This window comes from Dromiciops gliroides, chromosome 3 (genome assembly GCF_019393635.1).
Source record: "Dromiciops gliroides isolate mDroGli1 chromosome 3, mDroGli1.pri, whole genome shotgun sequence".
NCBI classification, from domain to species: Eukaryota; Metazoa; Chordata; class Mammalia; order Microbiotheria; family Microbiotheriidae; genus Dromiciops; species Dromiciops gliroides.
The window spans coordinates 344,923,473-344,944,887 of record NC_057863.1 but is presented as its reverse complement, the minus strand read 5'-3'; the positions used below and the strand labels follow the sequence as shown (position 1 = coordinate 344,944,887).

The 21,415-nt window shown below is 36.1% G+C and overlaps 1 protein-coding gene across 1 annotated transcript in view; it reads left to right on the top strand.

Annotated features, from left to right (window-relative positions):
• STAG1 (stromal antigen 1) overlaps positions 1–21,415 on the top strand; it is a 360,000-nt gene that overhangs the window by 177,018 nt on the left and 161,567 nt on the right. The window contains 1 exon segment of the mRNA XM_043995188.1: positions 13,232–13,308. Coding sequence (XP_043851123.1) covers positions 13,232–13,308 — 77 coding nt within the window.

Sequence of the window (21,415 nt, the reverse complement as noted above, 5' to 3'; positions counted from 1 at the left end):
CCCTGGGCAAGTCACTTAACCCCCGTTGCCCCGCAAAAAAAAAAAAATAAAAAAATAATATGAGACTTTAAAAGACAAAAATAGAACAGATAGCAAATAATTGCTTGCCAAATGAATGGTACAGTCTGATGTAGTTGAACTACAGTTTGTTTTGGGTAACTGCATTCATTCTGCTTCTGCTAGTTTTTCCTATCCCATTCTACTCCATGAGTTAGAGCTCTCTGTATTTTCTTGCTTCCAGATTTTTTAAAGTTTCATCTTTACCCTAGAAATATTCTTTGTTATTTCAACCAGTGCCCCCACAGAAGCCAGTTTGGCATATAAAGAAGGTCAACTATTATTATTTCAAATTTACTTACTGCAAAAAAAAAAGAAAATATACATTTTTGTTTCAGGTGGCACTAGGTGGAGAGATTTTATTGCTAGGCTTATCATGATGAAATAGGGTGCTTCTGACAGTCCTAGCTAGAATTCAGAATGCATATTATCAAAGAAGTTATAATATTTAGGATTCCACAAATAATAAGTACTTTATGTTATCGAGGCCTTGTTAAAAGCAGACTTTAACCACCTTTTACAATATGGTTTTTATGCCAGAGTACTTGTTCAGCCAGCCAACTAATGTACAAATTAACTTTTATAACATAATATGTTAGGTACTACCTGTAATTCTATAATTCTCTCTTGATGTAATAATGATTTGGGAATTGGAAAGAAGTCTCCAGCTGAAAAAAATTTTTTCTCTTTCGTCATATGAAATTTTTGGTAGCAAAAGGGCATTGGAAAGAAAATGAACTATTGGTAGGAAAGGATGGTAATGCAAACATGAATCAAATCATTATTAATGTTGAAAGGTACCCTAAAATTAACCAAGTTTATCAACATTCCCAGGAACTAAATGTTGAGGAGATTGAGTATGAATTCCATACAACATTATTTGTGTAGAGAACTGGGTTATTGGTTCTTGGATTCTTGGATTTTTTTCAAAAACATTAAAATATGCAGGATGGGCACTGGTATGTATGTGTGTGTATATATGTATACATATATATGTTAATTATATATGTATATATAAATAGTTCAAACATTAAATGTAAATAATAATTCAGCAAAAACAAAGAATTTTATATAATTTACCTCTGTTTTACTTTGCTGCGTTATTTATTGTGCTAATGGTTTTTTGGGGGGGGGTGTTGAGGCAGTTAGGGTTAAACGACTTGTCCAACATCACACAGCTAGTAAATGTTTAGTTTTGGGGGCCAGATTTGATCTCAGGTCCTCCTGACTACAGGACCAGTACTCTATCCACTGTGCCTCTTAGCTGCCACCTATTTATTGTGATTCATGATCTTGAATATTCTTGGGTATAAATTATCTTGATTCTGCTTAATTATTGTAAGTTTTAAAAATCTATGAAGAATAGCCCTTTTACCATAAGTAAATTATGATACATGCCTATTTTTTTTTGGTTTTATACATTTAGTTCCTATTCTGATACTCAATTTTGGTAGGTAATGCTGGGCTTTCAAAGCCTCGGTTAGCAGAAATTAAATAAATTCTGGTTGTTGCAATATAATATGGACTATATCTGTTGTTCAGCGTTACAATTAAAGATACTCCTCATCAGAAAATGTTAGCCATTAGAGGATGTATTTCTTGCCATAGTATCTTCTAAAGACCATCTACTAAGGTATTGTGATGTCTATTAATGGAGGTAGTACACACTGCTGAAACCCAGATGTTTTGGGGGTAAAAATAAGCATGCAACTGAATCCAAACACCAAAAGCCTGACCTCTTTTACTCATTTTTTTTTTATTCCAGTAAACCATTTGTGTGAGGAACTAACTTTGCATCCATTGTGTAATTTGGTCCTCATAGTATATAATCATGAATTATATACAGTTGCCATTTTACTGTTGAAATTGAGGTTGAGCTCATTTAAGTGACACAGCTACTAAGTGGCATTATTCAGACCCACTAATTTTAAACCCAGTATGTAAAGTTTTATTGAAATCCAGCACTCATTTCAGTATTCAGCATTGTTTATCAACATATAGTGTTCCTTGAAGTGATTTGGATGTCTTTTCATTTGTATAATAAAGTATGTATATACTGTTTCATGTTCATGAAAATGGAATCTAACTCAGTGGTAATGTTTCTTGACTTGATGTCTGTTAGTGGTAATGAATATCAGCATAATATGTACTTACCTTATATCATTTTTAGGTTAGCATCCCTTTCTGGAACCCCCATTTGTTTGCATCTTTTTATATGGATAACTTGGTTTGCTACATAACTACCTTAAGTTAGTCAGTCATGAAATAGTTGAGTGTCTATTGTGTACAAAAAAATTCTTACAACCTTTGGAGATTTATGACTACATTTTTCCTTAGATTAGACCAAAAGACCATAAACTATAGCCTTCAGACCAAATCTGACCCAGTAGCTGACCAGCCATATGAAAACAGGGTGAGGAAGGAGTACACTTGGTCTGATGGCCATAGTTTGCTAACCCCTGGACTAGAATTTAATCTTAAGACTTCTTTTCAAGATTTTATGCAACTAGCCATACTGAATAAATCTTAAGTTTGTATAGTCTTCCTTTCCACAAAATAATTCTTTTTTATGCATACTATAAGCTTAGTAAATATACTATATATTTTTCCATGAAAAGGAATGGAAGGAACAGCTAGGTGGCACAGTGCATAGAGCACTGGTCCTGGATTCAGGAGGACATGAGTTCAAATTTGGCCTCAGACACTTAACATTTACTAGCTGTGTGACCCTGGGCAAGTTACTTAACCCCAATTGCCTCACCACAACGCCTCAGACAAAGAAAAGGAATGAAAAAGAGTTTAAAAGTATGAGTGTACCCCTAGCTCTATCTGCAATATCTACTTTAAATTGAAAGCCTAATGATAAAGAGTGCCTAGGAAACACTGATTACTAATTTTACCTCCTTGTTATAATTACTGGTACCATATAAGCACATTTATGCTTGCATATAGAGTATATGTGGATTATATTGACCAACCCTTTTTGACATTGAAAGTATTTATCTTTTGCTGCTATCTTTTGCTACTTTTTTACATGTGTGATAAAGTTGATTCTCATTTGTCATCCTTATTTATGCAAGGGGTGTCTACGTGCTTCTGGGCCTGGAGTCAGAAAAATGCATCTTCTTGAATTCATATGTTTTCAGACACACTATCTGTGTGATCCTAGGCCAGTCACTTAAGCCTGTTTGCCTGAGTTTTCATCTGTAAAAGTTGGAGATGGATATGGCAAACTACTCTAGTATCTTTGCCAAGAAAAGCCAAAACGGGTACTGGGAGACTCAGAAATGACTGTACAATAACAAATTTTGATCAAGTGCCTAATTGTGCTAGATTCTACCAGAGATAGTAATATACATAGAACCCCAGTTAGAGTCATTGCCCTTTAGGAGTTTATACTCTAAAGTAGACTTATACAGAAAATAAAATGAGAATAATGAAATGAAATGTAAATGATCAATAAAAATATCTTACATATTGCTTTGTTTTGTGTGTATGTGTTCCGGAAAAGTTAAGTATAAGTCATTTTTGTCAACTTAATCATACTGTGTGTGTCCCTTTGGTAGTACATTTATATTGTAAATGTAATATTTGCTGAATTGATTGTTGTAGCTGGTCACCATTAAAAGGTGGAAACCTTTGATGAATCCTTTCTAGCATTTTAAATTGATTGATAATTTAAATCCTGACTTCTTCATATTGAAACAAGAGCCTTAAATTTGATATCATTTTTTAAAAATACTAAACAAAAAGTCTAATGAATAGAGAGGAAGGAGAGACTACAGAGCATTGCAGAACAGTGGTACTGAAAGAAATGAGAAGTGAAGTGATTAAGAATATACTGTCTTTTTAGAGGACTTCAGTCTTTTACAATGTATAGTTTCATTATACCCACTATACTATTTCCTGTATTCACAGTGTTTCAGAGATAGAAAGGGCCTTAGATATTACCTGATTCAGCCCCGTTTTTCTAACCTATTAGGGAACTAAGGTATAGTAGGTAAAAATGACCTGCTCAGGGCCATATAGCTTCTTATTGTACATTAATATATCAAATACTTGCCTCCTGATTCCTGATACTTTAAACTTTCTGTTTATTATACTCCCTTATGATCATAAGTTAATGCCTTCCAATTGAGCTCCTGACACCACCCCTGTATGTAAACTGCACATTCAAAGGTAATACTTGCCTTCTCCTAATTACCATGATAGTGACTTTTCTGCAATTTTAATTCTCTTTCACATTTCTACTGTGACACTATACTGATGCTTTTTTCCAGAAAGTCCATCTTCCTTAGTCTTGTGACAATAATTACATTGTCCTCATTCTCCTATGTCAGCCTACTCCACCCATTCCTCTTTGTTTCAGTAACCTCAGCTCTTTGTATTCTTCCCTGATTGCATGGGTCCTTTGCTAGTCATTATGAAGTCCCCCTTAGCCATGGCACTCTCATCCTGACTCCATCACTATGTTTTCTCACTTGGCAATAAATTGGAAGTTACCCGAGGAAGCAGCTACCAAAATCTGACCTGGGAGACATATTTTAGAGCATATCCCCCTGATCCATCACAACCATAATTAGAAATTGTGTCAGTTGACAGTTATATGAAGTATTAAGAGTTTAACATGTTGCCTCTATTCATTTGCCAAACTTTAATGTCTACACCATATTCTTAAGTTTATTGCCCTCCATTTACAACAGTTGTTTGCTATATAGCAGCCCATATTTTCACATTTCAGTGTTAAGGGTTTAATTAGGAAACTACACATGGGCATAATTGAATTTTAAAATCACTGGTATAACTGAACAATACCACTTGGCTATGCTTAGCCCCTGCTGTAGTTCCTGGCATCATTTCCTTGTAGCATAGCCACAAGTGACCCGTGTATGAAAAATTGCGGTAAAGAACCAAAAGAAGTAAAGGTGAAAGAGGAATCAGCTGCTCTCCCTATCCGTTTCTTTCTATATTCTTTTTTCTTACTTTTTTCACCATCATTAGGAAAGAGAATGGAATATACATGTACTCCCTCCATTAACAGAAATCACAACACCTTAGTAGATGGTCTTTAGAAGATATTGTGGCAAGAAATTAATCTCCTAATGGCTAACACTTTCTGATGAGGAGTATCTTTAATTGTAACATTCGTTGAACAACAGATATAGTCCATATCATCTCGAACTCAAAAATCTTTCCAGATGAATAGCATCTATCTGTGTCCCTCCCCCACCTGGCCCTGTGCTCCTCAAGCCTACCTCCTGGTTCCCAGCAGGGGTGAAAAACCCAAGTTCTGCCTCAGCACCAGCATAGACCCTTGTAATTTCCGCCCCCTGCCAAGGGCTCAGCCCTCTCACCAGACTGTGAGCTTAGTTCCAGACGACACTGGCACTTCAGCTGCTGATTCAGAGGCTCTGGGTGTCTCCTCCTCTGATGAGGCCTTCCTGGGACTGGATCTGTGTCAGGGTGACTGTGGGGTTGGGCGCTACTCCTGTATCAGCACAGCAGCTCCCTCCTTCTGACCTTCCAAGCCGTTCTTGGTTAGAAGGTGATTTCACCACATTCTTCTGGGGGTTTTGCTGCTCTAGGAATTGTCCTGTGGCATTATGTTGATTTTTTTTTTTTTTTTTGGAGCGATCCTGTCAGTTTGAGAGTCAGAGCTCACTGCCTTTCCTCCCTCATCTTGGCTCTGCTCTGGAAGTCCCCTTGAGGCTGAATTTGAACTCAAGACTTCTTATCTCTAAGCCCTGAGCTATATCACATCACTGTCTCAAAATTATTTGCCTTAATCTTAGCTATTTTGGCTACCATATGGGAATAGATGTAGTGGAACAACATCTTTATCCCATTGGGACTTTCTCTAGCATCAGTGCCTCCAGAAATCACCATGTACCACTTTATTAAAGGATTAAAGTCAAAAGAGAAACCAGCTTCTCTTTAAGATTAACTGACTTTGACTACAATATCTGTTGCCCAGAAGTGTTCTCTGTACCCTTTCCCCAAATCAGGTTCCCTGAGATCATATTTTTCCCTTATTAACATTTTACCTCATCCCCCTCTCCACAGCATCATTCCTGGTCATTTTCCCCTAAGTTTTATCCCTAATTTCATTTTTTGTTGTTGTTCCATTCATCTAATACTGTTTCTACATGTACCATGTCTAGATAGGCTCTAAACTCCCTGGTATATCTAGATTCATGTTCTTTAAATCAAGCTTTGTAATTAAATTCTGCTGATCTTCAAAATATTCCCTAAATGCTGTCTCATAATTTATTCTCATGAGACTTGTGCATTTTTTTAATTGAAATCAATAGAAAACCTCTGGCTTTATGTATAGATTTTTCTTTATTTACACATCCCTCCTTCTGTAAGCAGTCTTTCCCAGGCTTCTGCCCAGCTGCTAGTAACTTCCACTCTGAGATTAGGTCCCATATACTTTATATATTATAACACCAAATTTTTTTACATGTTATCTTTCCCATTAAAATGTGAGCTCCCTGAGGACAGGGATTGATTTTACTTTTCTTTGTATCCCCAGTGCTTATGAGAGTTCCTGGCACACAGCATATAGTATGTGTCTCATAAATGTTTTTTTCCTTCATTGTTATACCTATACCTCCATTGAAATTTACTTCTACAGGGGATACAAATAATATTTGAGAGTAGTTAAAACTGATTTTATTATCCATAGTCATGGCCTTAACAAAATGGCCAAAAACAGAGTCTGAAGCAGGTGTCTCTGCTTTTACATAGTAGACTAATACACTGAACACACACACAAGAATTCTCCACCAAGTATGTCCCAAGGTTCTGCCTAAACGAAAAGCAAGTACTTTTTTAATTGAGGAAAAAGTAGTCCTATATACTTAAAGAAATTAGGCAGTGCAAGAGGGGAGGGGGAAAAGGACATTTAGAAATAGAGGATATATTTTTGTTGTGTTTACATTAAGATAGTTTAACATTTTTTACATCAGAAAAAAATACATAATACTTTTTCTTGTGTTTAAGAATTACATTATGTTGCTAATAAACATTGCTTATGTTGTGTGACTTGGAAAATATTTATTTTCCCTTTTACTCTTTTTTTGTTTGTTTTTTTCAGGGCAGTGAGGGTTAAGTGACTTGCCCAGGGTCACACATCAGCATGTCAAGTGTCTGAGGCCATATTTGAACTTGGGTCCTCCTGAATCCAGGGCTGGTGCTTTATCCACTGTGCCACCTAGCTGCTCCCCTTTTACTTTTTTTAGGCTCAGTTTTTTCAAAGTTATTAAAAAATTTTTTTTTTAACTCTAAGGGCAGGAAAAATATATCCACCCCAATGGCGTAGTGCCACAAGTTTCCACATTCATGCTTCCATTTAAAGATATGCGAGTGAAAAAAAAATTGATTTTATATTTAAATTTCATAAAACTGGTTTAATCCTTTTTAGATGAAAACCAGAAGTATTAGTTTATAGATCAAAATACAATTTTCAGATTGGCTTCATAATTTACCATTATACTACATAGTAAAATGGAAGTGGCGTTGTCTCTGAAGTTGGAGAAGTACCTGAGTTCATATACTGCCTGTGTGACCTTATACAAATTACTGAGACTCTGTGAGCCTCAGTTTCCTCATTTGTAAAATGAGACATTTGGCAGGATTCTGAAGAACCAATGATGAAGCATGCTACTACCACCCCCTTTTAAGACAGCAGTGTTGGAGTTTGTTTTGCTTAACAATGCCTCTTTGTTAGTAAGTGGGGTGAGGGGTTTTTTTGTTGTTGTTTTTCCTGTGGGCTAGAAATTAAGTGTTACCCTCCAAGAAAGAAGAAAACAGGGTCAATGTAACATTTTTTAAACTAACAGAAACACCCAGAAGAAGGACCAGAAGAGATAATAGCCAAACAGAACAGTTGGTAAAATTATATACCAAATTTATCAGAACCTCGAAAAGCAAGCTGTGCATAATTGAGATTTTCAGTTTCATGTGCAATCCTTTTTTTTGTTTGTTTTATTTGCAGTTGAGATCAAGATATTAAAAATTGTAAGAAAATTGTGGGATTGAACTAGATGGACTCTTAAGTCCCTTCTAGCACTAGATCTCTGATCATGTAAATAATTAGGAATGTGGGTCAGGGGGTGGGAGGTAAAGCTGTGATTCAACTCGTGATTAATTCTTTCAGAACCAACCCTTTCACCCCTCACCTTGCTCAGATTGAAATCTCTACAATGTATGGTTACTATAAAGTTCTTGTATAATTTTAAAATCTTGGGTGTGGATATTATAGGAACAGTTAGTTAATGTCGTTTTTAAATAAACTTAATCCATCATATCTCATTTGGTCTTGTAAGACAGAATATACATTTTTATCTTCTGTATACATAATTAATTTGCTAAGATGTAAAAGAGTAGGTTGGATATGATTGTAGTTTTTCCAGTGTTGGCTTCTTTATTTAAAAAAATGTAGTGTTTCTATTGCAAAATATTTATCAAATATCAATTATCAAAATATTGACAGCTGTTTTCTTCTTAAAGAAGGTTGGTTTCATCTGAACTAGATTACTTACTTTTTGCTCACATTTCATGACACTTCCCCCTTTCCCCATCAATTCCCATGAGTTCATTTATTGTCTCCTTGTTCTGAAGTTTACTTGTTCAGCACTCTTCTGTTTCCAGAGCTCCCCTTTTGCATTACTAGTTGCCCACTAGACATCTTCATCCAGATGTACCATCTCAAACTCAGTATGTCCAGAAAGAAAATTCATTTTCTTCCCTTATAAATCTACTTCTTTTAATAATTTCCCTTTTTCTATCAAGTGTGCTACAGCCTTGGAATCATCTTCTCTTCTTCCCTCTTCCTCACCCCCCAATCTGTTTACTTGACAATTCTTTACTGTTCTATTGGTAGTATTTTTCATCCTTGTCTCTCCAGGGATTTTTGTCTGCAAAAAATTATTAAATGCCTATAGTGTGCCAAGAAGTGTTAGACGTTAGAGATTCAAAGTATAAAATGTAAGTTTCTGCCTTCAAGGAGCTTACATTCTATACAAGGAAATAATATATACACATAAGTAAGTACACAATTATATAGAAGTAAATGCACAATAATTTGAATGAAGGGGGAATACTAGCAACTGAGATCCAGGTAGAAGTTGGCACATGAGCTGAACTGTGATGGATGGTAAAGCTTCCTACTCTAAGATTCAAAAGCAAGGAAACCTATTCCAGGCATAAAGGTAGCTGACTAAGTCTAAAGAGATTGAAAATAGCCTGTTGTGTACAGAACTACAAGAAACCAATTTTTATTGGATGTTAGAATGAATGTAAGGTGAAGACCAGTTTGTGAAAGGCTTAAATCAACAAACAGAAGCGTTTCTATTTCATCCTAGAGGTGATAGTCACACCTTGGAGCTTATAGAGACAGGAAAATGATGTAGTAAGACCTCTGCTTTAAAAATATTACTCTGGGGGCAGCTAAGTGATGCAGTGGATAGAGTGGATTCAGGAGTACTTGAGTTCAAATCTGGTCTCAGGACACTTGACACTTACTAGCTCCGAGACCCTGGGCAAGTCACTTAACCCCTATTGCCCCGCAAAAAACAAAACAAATAACCAGCCAAGCAAAAATAATACTTTGGCAACTGTGTGGAAGATGTACTAGAAGGCTTCAGGTGTGGAAGATGTACTAGAGGCTTTAGGTAGACAAGACCAATTGCATTTGGAAAATGATTGTGTGAATGGAGTAGAAGGGAATGGCTATGAAAAGTATTATTGAAGTAAAGATGGAAGACATGGCATCTGATTGGATTTGGTTGGCAATGAGAGAATGAGGAGCTGCAGGTAACTCCAAGTTTGAGAAATTTGTGTTGACAAAAAAGGTGGTGATACTGTGGACAGAAATAGGGATGTTCAGAAGTGGAATAGATTTTGAGGGGAAAATCCATTCTGTTTTGGACATGTTGAATTTAAGATGTCTGTAAGACATCTAGTTTGACATGTCCACTAAAAATACAAGCAAACTAATTCGGGATATATCACATCTGGCCTAGACCTCTATAGTAACCTTCTACTTCATTTTTTCCACTAGTACCTCTCCTATCCCATCCATTTGGTGTTCCTAAAGTTCCGGTCTGACCCTGTCATTTACTTGCTCAAAAAGTTTTAATGACTTCTTATTGCTTATTGATAAAATACAAACCCCTCTTGGACATTTAAAGTCCTTTACATCTGGGTTCCCACCTGTCTTCCCAGAGCAATTACTACCCTCACGTACTCTGTATTCTAGCTGAACCTGCTGTTTCTTATAGTAAAGTATTACATTTCCTGTTTCTGCGACTCTTCATAAGCTGTTCCCCTTTCTGGAATGTTCTTTATTGTCACTTCTACCTCTTTAGAATCCCCATATATCCCATCAAGACCCCCTCTGCCTCTTAGAAGAAACCTTTTTGATTCCTCCATGTATAGAAATCTCTCCCTACTATCTGTCCTGATCTTTACCCATCAGAGTATGGCAGCTTCTTTTGTTTTCTTTATATGCAACCTTATTTCATGGAACTGCTATTGAGGAAGCACCCTCTAGAAATGCAATTCTGCAACTATTCCTCCAACTTGTAGTTGTCTACAATTTTGTGGGGTTTTGATAGACTTCCAAGATTAAACAGTTATATTATCTCAGAAGCAGAACTTGAACCCTGATATTTCTGACCCTGTAGCATTCAAGCTTTGTATTTACCAAACCCATGGTTTGTATTTACTTATCTGAGTACACATCATTTTCACTCAGTAGACTGTAAGCTCTTTAAATGATGGGAATTGTTGTTATTTTTTTTTATTGTATCCCCAATGCTTAGCACATAAATGATACTTAATGTTTATTAAATTAAACAGAATTCTCTTTTACCAGTCACACACACACACACAAAAATAAACTTTATGAAGTGTCTCTTCTGTGCAGCACATACAGCATCATGTAGTAGAGGGAAAGTCTGCCTTAGAGTCAGGATAACCTGTACTGTGCCACCTAGGACACATACTGATGTGATCCTGGACATGTCACTTAACCTTTTAGTGCCCTGAGCCACTCTGTAAAACCATCATATGCAGACCATTTGCCCATCAATAATAATAAGAGGTTCTTCACAGGGAGATTTCTACACCTATAGAATAACAAATAGTCCTTCCCCACTGCCAAAATGTAGTATAGTGTTGGTCATAGAATTATAAATGAAGATTTTGAATTTAATCTTTAATTTCTTTAGCCTGTTATACCCTTTTTGGTTATCAAAGTTTCTTGATACTTAAAGTTTTATGAAAATTCTTTGGGTTCTTATGTAATTATTTGTAAGTGGATTCCCACTGAGGAACTCTTGGATCCTTTTACTCAGAGTTTGCTTATTCTTAGAGTTAGGGAATATGAGGTGATCTTTATTTTTGTTCTTGCTTGCAACAATTTATTAATTTTGTAATAAAGATGAAATTATATGATAAATAGGAAGGTAGAATCACTTTCTTTTTAAAAATATTATCAGAAAGAAGATTCTGGCCACTTACACATTTTTGTGGAGGACAATATTAGAACAAATAAAAGTGCTAAAGTTACTCAAAGAGACAGTGGTTATACATGAAGTTTTTAGTCTTAAGGAATAGATGAAAAGTTTTCTAAGAAAACAAAGTTCAGTCTTCCTTTTTGGAAATTAAAAACAGATTAGATAATTTTTTGTTGCTTTGGTATATTTATATTATCTGGCATGTGAGATGTTAAAAGAAAGGATCCTTTGAGATTGACCCAGCATGATTATTTTAAGAAATACATTTTTCAAATGGTATCAATCTCCAAAATGTATAAGCAAATTAAGATAACATGGAATAGTTTATCTGTCATATTTATGGATGGAAGAAGAATTTGGAACCAAAGAAGATATAGAGAGCAATACAAAATGTAAAATAAATCATTTTGATTATATAAAATTAAAGATTTTGCACAAAAAAAACTAATGTAACCAAGATTATAAGGGAAGCAGAAAACTGGGAAAGAATTTTTGCAACAAGTATCACTGATAAAAGCCTCATTTCTCAGATGTATAGAGAACTAAGTCAAATTTATAAAAATACAAGCCATTCCCCAACTGATAAGTGGTCAGAGGATATGAACAGGAAGTCTTCAAAGAAATCAAAGCTGTTTATAGTCTTATGAAAAAATGCTCTAGATCACTACTGATAAGTGAAATGCAAATTAAAACAACTCTGAGGTATCACCTCACACCTATCAGAGTGGGAAATATAAACAAAAAAAGAAAATACTGGGTGTTGGAGGGAATGTGGGAAAACTGGGACATGAATCCACTGCTGGTAGAGTTGTAAACGGATCCAATGATTCTAGAGAGCCATTTGGAACTTTGCCCAAAGGGTTATCAAATTGTGCATACCCTTTTATCCAGCAACACCACTGCTAGCTTTCTATCCCAAAGACATTCAAAAGAAGAGGAAAGGCCCTATTTGTACAAAAATATTTCTATTAGCTCCTTTTGTGGTGGCTAAAAATTGGAAGTCAAAGGAATGCCCTTCAGTTGGGGAATGCTTAAACAAGTTGTGATATATAATGGTGATGGAATATCATTGTGCTATAAGAAATAGCAAGCAGGATGATTTCAGAAAGGCTCAAAAAGACTTATACAAATTGATGTTTGGTGAAGTGAACAGAACCAGGAAAACATTGTGCACAGTGACAGCAATATTGTTTGTTGAACTGTGAATGACTTGACTATTCTCAACAATACAAGGAACCAAGACAATACCAAAGGACTAATGATGAAGCGTACTATTCATCTCCAAAGAAAGAACTGATATTGATTGAGCACAGACTGAAGCATACAAATTTTTCACTTTATTTCTTAAATTCTTTAATTTGATTTTTCTTATACAAAATGACTAATATAGTAATGTTTTACATAATTGCACATGTATGACCTATATCTAATTGCTTACTGCCTTGGGGAGGTGTGAGAGAAGGAGAGATAAAATTTGGAAGTGAAAATTTTAAATAAAAATGTTTATTATTTAAAAAAAAATTTTTTTAATATATCACAAGTTCATGTTAAAATTAGGACTATTCAATATTATAGCAATTGTTTGTAATGTAAATTTCATTTAATATTGATATTACTATATTAAAATAATAATAAATGTCTCTTTGTAGGTACTGTAAGAATTGAGATGTTCAGGAATATGCAGAATGCAGAAATCATCAGAAAAATGACTGAAGAATTTGATGAGGTACAGTATATTTATACTTATTCAGATAACTTTTTCAAAATGAAAATTTATCTTGTGGGTAACTGAGACATTTGAAAATTTTTTAACCTTTTTATTAGCATTGTAAATTAAAGATACACTTGACATCTCTTTAATAGCCCGCCTTTCTTGTGTATAGCCTTGTGTTTATAGTATGTTTGATTTGATACGGTATGGAGCAGTGTTCTCAGGTGAAAAGTTAATGACTTAGTTGCTTTGTTGTTCTTCATCCTCAAAGAAGACCAAAATGACATCACTATGTTGGGAAATCAAGTTACAGTGTGTCTGACTGGCTGATCAGACCAATATGAACTTGGAAGAGTTCACCACAAGTCAGGCAGAACATATGAATATTTCAAGTGGAGATGTCTCTAAATTTATACATCTCACATTTCTTTTGAGCTCCTGCAATTCTGGTTTGCTCAGTGAGCACAGCACCTTCTTGCCATGTTTCCTGTCAGTGTCAGTTTCCGTGTCAGTGTCTCCCATGTCTCACAGTTGATTGTAAAGTTCTTCAGAGAGACCTTGAGAGTGTCCCAGTATCACTTTTGCCTACCACTATGTGAGTACTTACCTTGTGGGTGTTCTCTGTAAAATAATCTTTTAGGCAAATATATATTTGGCATTTCAAACAGTGTGGCCAGCCCATTGGAGTTTTGTTTTCTGCAGTAGAGCTTGGATTAAATAATTCCAGTATACTAACTTGGACTCAATACAGAGATAATGGAGAACCAATAATCAGATTGGAAAAAGGTATAGCATCACTGTCATCATCCAAGCATTTTGAATTGAGAAGATTAGCAACTAAGGGAAATGAGAGTTCTGATTTTCCAAGCACAGTTTTAACTCTACTACAGATATGGTCTTGGGGAAGAGGTAGAGATGGAAGATAGATGGAATATCCATTTTTGATAGGTACGATGTTCTTAAAGAGTTTCATTTAAAAATCCATTTTGACGGGACAGCTTGGTGGCACAGTGGATAGAACACTGGCCCTGGAGTCAGGAGGACCTGAGTTCAAATCTGGTCTCAGATACTTGACACTTACTAGCTGTGTGACCCTGGACAAGTCACTTAACCCCAATTGCCTCACCAAAAACAAAACAAAAAATCCATTTTGGGGGGAGGGGAGGGGCAACAGGGGTTAAGTGACTTGCCCAGGGTCACAGAGATAGAAAGTGTCATGTGTCTGAGGCCGGATTTGAACTCAGGTCCTCCTGAATCCAAGGCCGGTGCTCTATTCACCCTGCCACCTAGCTGCCACCTCCATTTTTGTTTTGTTCTGTTTTGTTCTGTTTTGGGGGTTTTTGCTGGGCAGTGAGGGTTAAGTGACTTGCCCAAGGTCACACAGCTAGTAAGTGTCAAGTGTCTGAGACCAGATTTGAACTCAGGTCCTCCTGAATCCAGGGCTGGTGCTCCATCCACTGCACCACCTAACTGCCCCTCCATTTTGGTTTTGTTTTTTTTTATGAGATATTTTATTTTTCCGTTACATGTAATGATAGTTCTCAACTTTTGTTTATATATGCTTTACAATTTCAGATTTTTCTCCCTCCCTCCCCTCCCTCCCCCCTCCCCTAGACAGCAGGTAATCTGATATAGGTTATATCTATATATCTCTATACATATACATATAGATATAGATATATATATATACACACACATATATATATACACATAATAACATTAATCCTATTTCTGCATTAATCCTGTTACAAGAGAAAGAATCAGAGCAGTGATGCAAAACCTCAAAATAGAAAAAAAAAAACAACAGCACCCAAAACAAAAGAAATAATATGGTTCAATCAGCATCTATAGTCCACAGTTCTTTCTTTCTTTTTTTTTCTTGGATTTGGAGATCCTCTTCTATCATGAGTTCCCTGGAACTCTTCTGTACCATTGCATTGGTGAGAAGAATATAGTCCATCACAGTAGGTCAACACTCAATGTTGATGATACTGTGTACAATGTTCTTCTGGTTCTGCTCATCTCACTCATCATCAGCTCACGTAAGACCCTCCAGGTTTCTCTGAACTCTTCCTGCTCATCATTTCTTACAGCACAATAGTATTCCATTGTATTCATATACTACAACTTGTCCAGCCATTCCCCAATTGATGGGCACCCCCTCAACTTCCAATTCCTTGCTACCACGTAAAGAGCAGCTATAAATATTTTTGTACATGTGGGTCCCTTTCCCCCTTCCATGATTTCTTTGGGCAAAAGACCTAAAAGTGGGATTGCTGGGTCAAAGGGTATGCACAGCTTTATCGCCCTTTGGGCATAATTCCAAATTGCTCTCCAGAATGGTTGGATCAGCTCACAGCTCCACCAACAATGCATTAGTGTTCCAATTTTCCCACAGCCTCTCCAACATTTTCCATTTTGTTTTAATGAAGCTATTTTCTTTTCCTGGGTGATATCTTTTGGTAATCTTAAATTGATGATGATAATGATACAAATTCTTTTAGAAAATAAATGCCATGTAAAAATTATCAATAAATACTTTAATGTTAAATCTAATTTTAACAAGACAATATTCTTCTATTTCTAGTCAAAATTGGCTACTTATGTTAAATAGTTTTTTACAAAATAATGTGTTGGTTATTTAGTGAAAAGCTTTGCGGTACATAATTCTACTCAACAAATATTATAATTCCTAGCAGTGCTTATTTTACTATTTCTAATGAACTATCATTAGGGGCAACTGGATGGCACAATGGATTGATTGAGTACTATCCCTGAAATTAGGAGGACCTAAGTTCAAATGTCACATCAGTCACTTAATAGCTGTATGACACTGGGCAAGTCACTCAACCCCAACTGCCTTAAAACATCCAGAGCCTACTCTAGTCCTGATCTTGCTAATGGACCCAGATGGTTCTGGAGGAGAGAGTGAGGGTGGTGACCATGCACAGCCCTCCCTTAGTTAAATCCAATTCAGCACCCCAATGTGATAATCCTCTTTGAGAACAAAACAAACAACCCAGAATACTATCCCCTGAGGCTCTAAAAAGGTTGAGGCCCCACTGGGATTTGAACCTAGAATATTCTGCTTTACTAGACAGTCACTTTGACCATTAAGCCATGAGGCCTCCATAATTTAAGAGTTAGATTACCTTTATAAGTATCTATAAAGTATCAAAAATACTTTAATTACTCTATCAGCAGCTTTGTTTAGGTGTGGCAGTTCAGAAAGCAACTTCATGGTTAATCAACATGTAAATTCCTTGTACTTTTAGTGCAAGTGCTCTTGAATAAACAGGAAGTATTTTCTATACATGCATGTATAACATACACACAAGCATACATACATCATATATAGAAGGGGTGTCTATATCTGTGATATAATTGCTAGCAGGAAATTTCTACTAAGGAGACTCTGTAACCAATGTAGCTTGGCCATTGATGTGCAACATATATTTTTGGTGTGTATATACACAGTCTTACACAGCAAATTCCCCAATTTACCATCACAACATTTTGAAAAACTTAACATTTTTGTGTAGAACAACATTTTCCCATTTTCATAAGGTTTGGTAATGGTCTCTTTTTATGTTCATTCAGACTTTAATTTAGAATCTTGCCTGTAGGTATATTAAGGTTTTACTGCAATTACATTTATTCTTTTTGAACATCATTGTTCCTTCTGAAAATTTTTAAAATTATATTTTTGTATAATTCCTCAACTTTCAATATCAAGCATTTATTAGAACCTACTGTTTGCCATGCACTAAGCTCTGGGAATACAAAGAAAGGCAAAAATGCAGTTCTTATACAGTGTTGTGCCCTTTTCCAAGTGTTAAAATATTTTTTCAGACTTTTTCTGGTCTCCCCCCCACATACACTTCTTTATGTTGTAAAATAACAGTTGGAGCCCAGAATCAAGGACCTATGCTTAATTACTAAAGAGCTCACAGCAAATTTATATTCCTTCCTAAGCAACTTCTTTTTAATTGCTTAGTGGCAGTCTGCCAAATTCATGTTTAAATAATTGCTTTTCATGGTCATTTTTGTTAGAGCATGGTAGAATCTCTGCCAAAAAAAGGTGAGGAATAGATTTAATGATAAATTTAATTTTAGTCAGTGCTTTATGTTAAATATATGATCAAAATTTTCTTAAACCTTTTGAAGTCACAGCTTCAGAAGACCATCTATTTTGATTCAATTTGATTGGACATTTCATGTTGAGTTAGGTATAATGTGGCATTATAAAACCTGTACCTTTTCTTCATGATTTCCACAGAGAATATGGACAATTTTAAGACAATGCGAAGCAGGTTAACATACTGGCTAGAAAATTGGATTCAAGTCCCACCTTTGAAACATACTAACATTGTGAACCTGGGCAATCTACCAAACTCTTAAAAGTCCCCAGATGATTATCTAAGATAAGAGTAGTGGCATAGTAGCTGCTGATCTTCCTGGTGAAAGGAGTTATTTCCTTGATAGGTATCCCTATGACAATGAAATCCAAACTTCCAAAACCTAAAATGCCTACTTGCCCAATCTTACTATTGTTGAGCCAGCCAGTAGGAAAATTTTTATGCCCAACATTTAGGATTGTCAGATGAGGGCATGAAATAAAAAGGTATTCACAGGAAGGCTGGTGTTAATGTTTGTCCTAAAATTTTCTTCCAAGAGAAATCAGTGATTAGAGCTTGTTCAGGCAAATGCATTCTCCAACCCCTTTTTTAATAGGTTATTTAAGTGAGATTATAGAGGTTTTGTAGCCGCTGGGTAGCCAGGTGGCACAGTGGATAGAGTAACAGGCCTAGAGTCAGGATGACTTATCTTCTGAGTTCAAATGTGGTCTCAAATGCTTAATAGTAGTATGATGCTGGGGTAATCACTTAGCCCTGGTTACTTCAGTTTCTTTATATGTAAAATGAACTGGAGGGGGCAGCTAGATGGCGCAGTGGTTAAGCCCCGGCCCTGGATTCAGGAGTACCTGAGTTCAAGTTCGGCCTCAGACACTTGACACTTACTAGCTGTGTGACCGTGGGCAAGTCACTTTACCCCCATTGCCTGCAAAAAAAAAAAAAAGTTATTAAAAAAAAAAAATGAACTGGAGAAGGAAGTACAAATCATTCCAGGATCTTTGCCAAGAAAACCCCACATGGGGTCATGAAGAGTCAGACACAACTTAAATGACTGAACAGCAGCAACAGTATTCTAGCTCCTGTTTAGATATTGTGTTTTCTAGAATTCCTACAAATATTTCAAAATTCATAGTTTCTTTTCAGAAAAAAAAAAATGTTAGAAGATCCTCAGACAATGTTAGCTTTTACTTTTGTTACCTAGCCATAGGTTGAAAGTGTCACACTTTATCCTTTGCAATGATATTGCTAAAAACTGAGGAAAAAGGGGCAGCTAGATGGCGCAGTGGATAGAGCACCTGCCCAGGAGTCAGGAGTACCTGAGTTCAAATCCGGCCTCAGACATTTAACACTTAACTAGCTGTGTGACCATGGGCAAGTCACTTAACCCCAATTGCCTCACACACACACACAAAAAAAAAAAAACCTGAGGAAAAGGGAATTTTCTTGATTTTATGATCATAGATTTAAAGCTAGATGTAACCTCAGAGGTCATCTAGTCTAAGCCCTTTATAGATAATAAAAAGAACAAGTACATTTCCATTAGTAGTACTAATCCTTAAATCCCTTTCTTGCAGTCTAGTTACTATCCTGAATCCCCAATTTCAGGAATGAACACAATCAGCAAAGTATTTCTCTCTCTCTCTCTCTCTCTCTCTCTCTCTCTCTCTCTCTCTCTCTCTCTCTCTCTCCATATACCCTGAAGTACTTCATTTTATTCAAAATATTTCTCATAAAAATACAAAAAGTGGGAATGAAACCTGATTGTGTTTTATATTCCTTTTAAAGACCTCATAACATATCTGTACTGTAGTTTTTCTAAATCTTCTGAATAGATATATATTTTTTAAAAATCCATTTCAACAAATCATTTTCAAGTTCCTACAGTGGACAAGGGATATGTACTAGGTCCTAGAAATGCAAAATTTCAATTGAGTCTAGTTCCTGTCCCCAAGGAATTTATTTATAGTCCAATGAAGAGACATGTATATAAATAACTATAATACAAAATCAAAATAGCCCGTGCAACAACAATTCAACAAACATTTCTTTAACACCAGCTTTATGCGAGATACTGGCTATACTAGACACTGGGGATACATATGTAAAATAATTTCACAAACCCTGCCTCAAGGAGTTTGTAATCTAATGGGAAAAATACCAGGATTGCCTAATAATAAATGATGTGAAATAGAGTATGATGGAGGCAAAGGAAAGATCCACAATGCCCCAGTAAAAACATAAGAAAGGAGAGAAAACATTTCATTCATTTATCTACCTACCTATCTATCTATCTATCTATCTATCTATCTATCTATCTATCTATCTATCTATCTATTTATTTACTTATTTTTTTCTACAACATTTATTTTTTTCCAGTTACATGTAAGTGTAGTTTTCAACATTCATTTTCATAAGATTTAGAGTTCCAAATCCCCCCCCCCCAAGATTGCAACCAGGTTATATATATGTACAATCCACAAGTGCTCTTTTTATCAGTTCTTTCTATGGGAGTGGATAGTATGCTTCCTCATTAGTCCCTTGGGATTGTCTTGGATCATTGCATTGCTGAGAGTAATTAAGTCATTCACAGTTGCTCATTGAACAATATTGCTGTCACTATGCACAGTGTCCTCCCAGCTCTGCTTACTTCACTATACATCAGTTCATGAGTCTTTCCAGGTTTTTCTGGTATCATCCTGTTTGTCATTTCCTATAGCACAAGACCATTCCATCACAATCATATAGCACAGCTTCTTCCATCATTCCTCAATTTATGGACATTCCCTTGATTCTCAATTCTTAGCCACCCCAAAGAGTTGCTTTAAATATTTTTTGTACAATTCTCCCCCTTTTCTCTTTTTCATGATTATTATTGTCAACTGTTTCCCTTCCGTTCTATTCCCTTCCCTATGATATTTATTCTATTATCCATCTTCTTTTATCCTGTCCCTTTTCAAAAGGGATTTGCTTCTGTCTGACCCCTCCCCAAATCTGTCCTTCCTTCTTTTGCCCCTCTCTCTTTATCCCCTTCCCCTCCTATTTTCCTGCAGGGTTAGAGAGATTATTCTACCTAATTGAGTGTGTGTGTTATTCCTGCCTTGAAGCAGTGCTGATGAGATTGAGGTCTTTGAGTCAATTCTGATGAGTTTTAGGATCATTTACTGCCCAGATTAAATAGATTACTCCACCCAGTTGTGTGTGTGTGTGTGTGTGTGTGTGTGTGTGTGTGTGTGTTTTAGTCCCTCCTTGAGGCAACTCCGATGAGTTAAGGTCTTTGAGCCTTTTCTGATGAGTGTACAGTTCATTTACTGCCCTGTTCCTCTCCTATCTCTTCCCTCAGTCCATAAGCCTTTTCCTGTTTCTTTCATGTAGGATTTCACCTATGCCCTTCCCTCTCCCCCATTGCATTCCCCTCACCCCTCAATTTAACCCTAATGATGTCATCATGGGGCAGCTAGGTGACACAGTGGACAAAGCATTCACCCTGGACCCAGGGGGATCCCAGCCAAAATCCATCCTCAGACACAAGACAGTCACCCACTGCATATCCCCAGGTATGTCCTCTAATTCCAATTTTTTATGGTTCTTTAGGGTCTTGTATTTGAAAGTCAAATTTTCCTTTCAGTTCAGGTCTTTTAATCATGAATACCTGAAAGTCCTCTTTTTCATGAAAGTCCCATTTTTTTCCACTGAAAGATTATGCTGAGTTTTGCTGGGTAGGTGATTCTTGGTTGTAATCCCAATTCCTTTGCCCTCTGTAATATTATATTCCATGCTCTCTGGTCTTTTAATGTAGAAGTTGCTAGATCTTGTGCTATCCTGACTGGGGCTCCACAGTACTTGAATTCTTTCTCCTTGACCTGAGAGCTCTGGAATTTGGCTATAATATGCCTAGGAGTTTTCCTTTTGGAATCTCTTTCTGGAAGTGATTGGTGGATTCTTTCAGTTTCTATTTTAGCTTCTGCTTCTAGCATTTCAGAGCAATT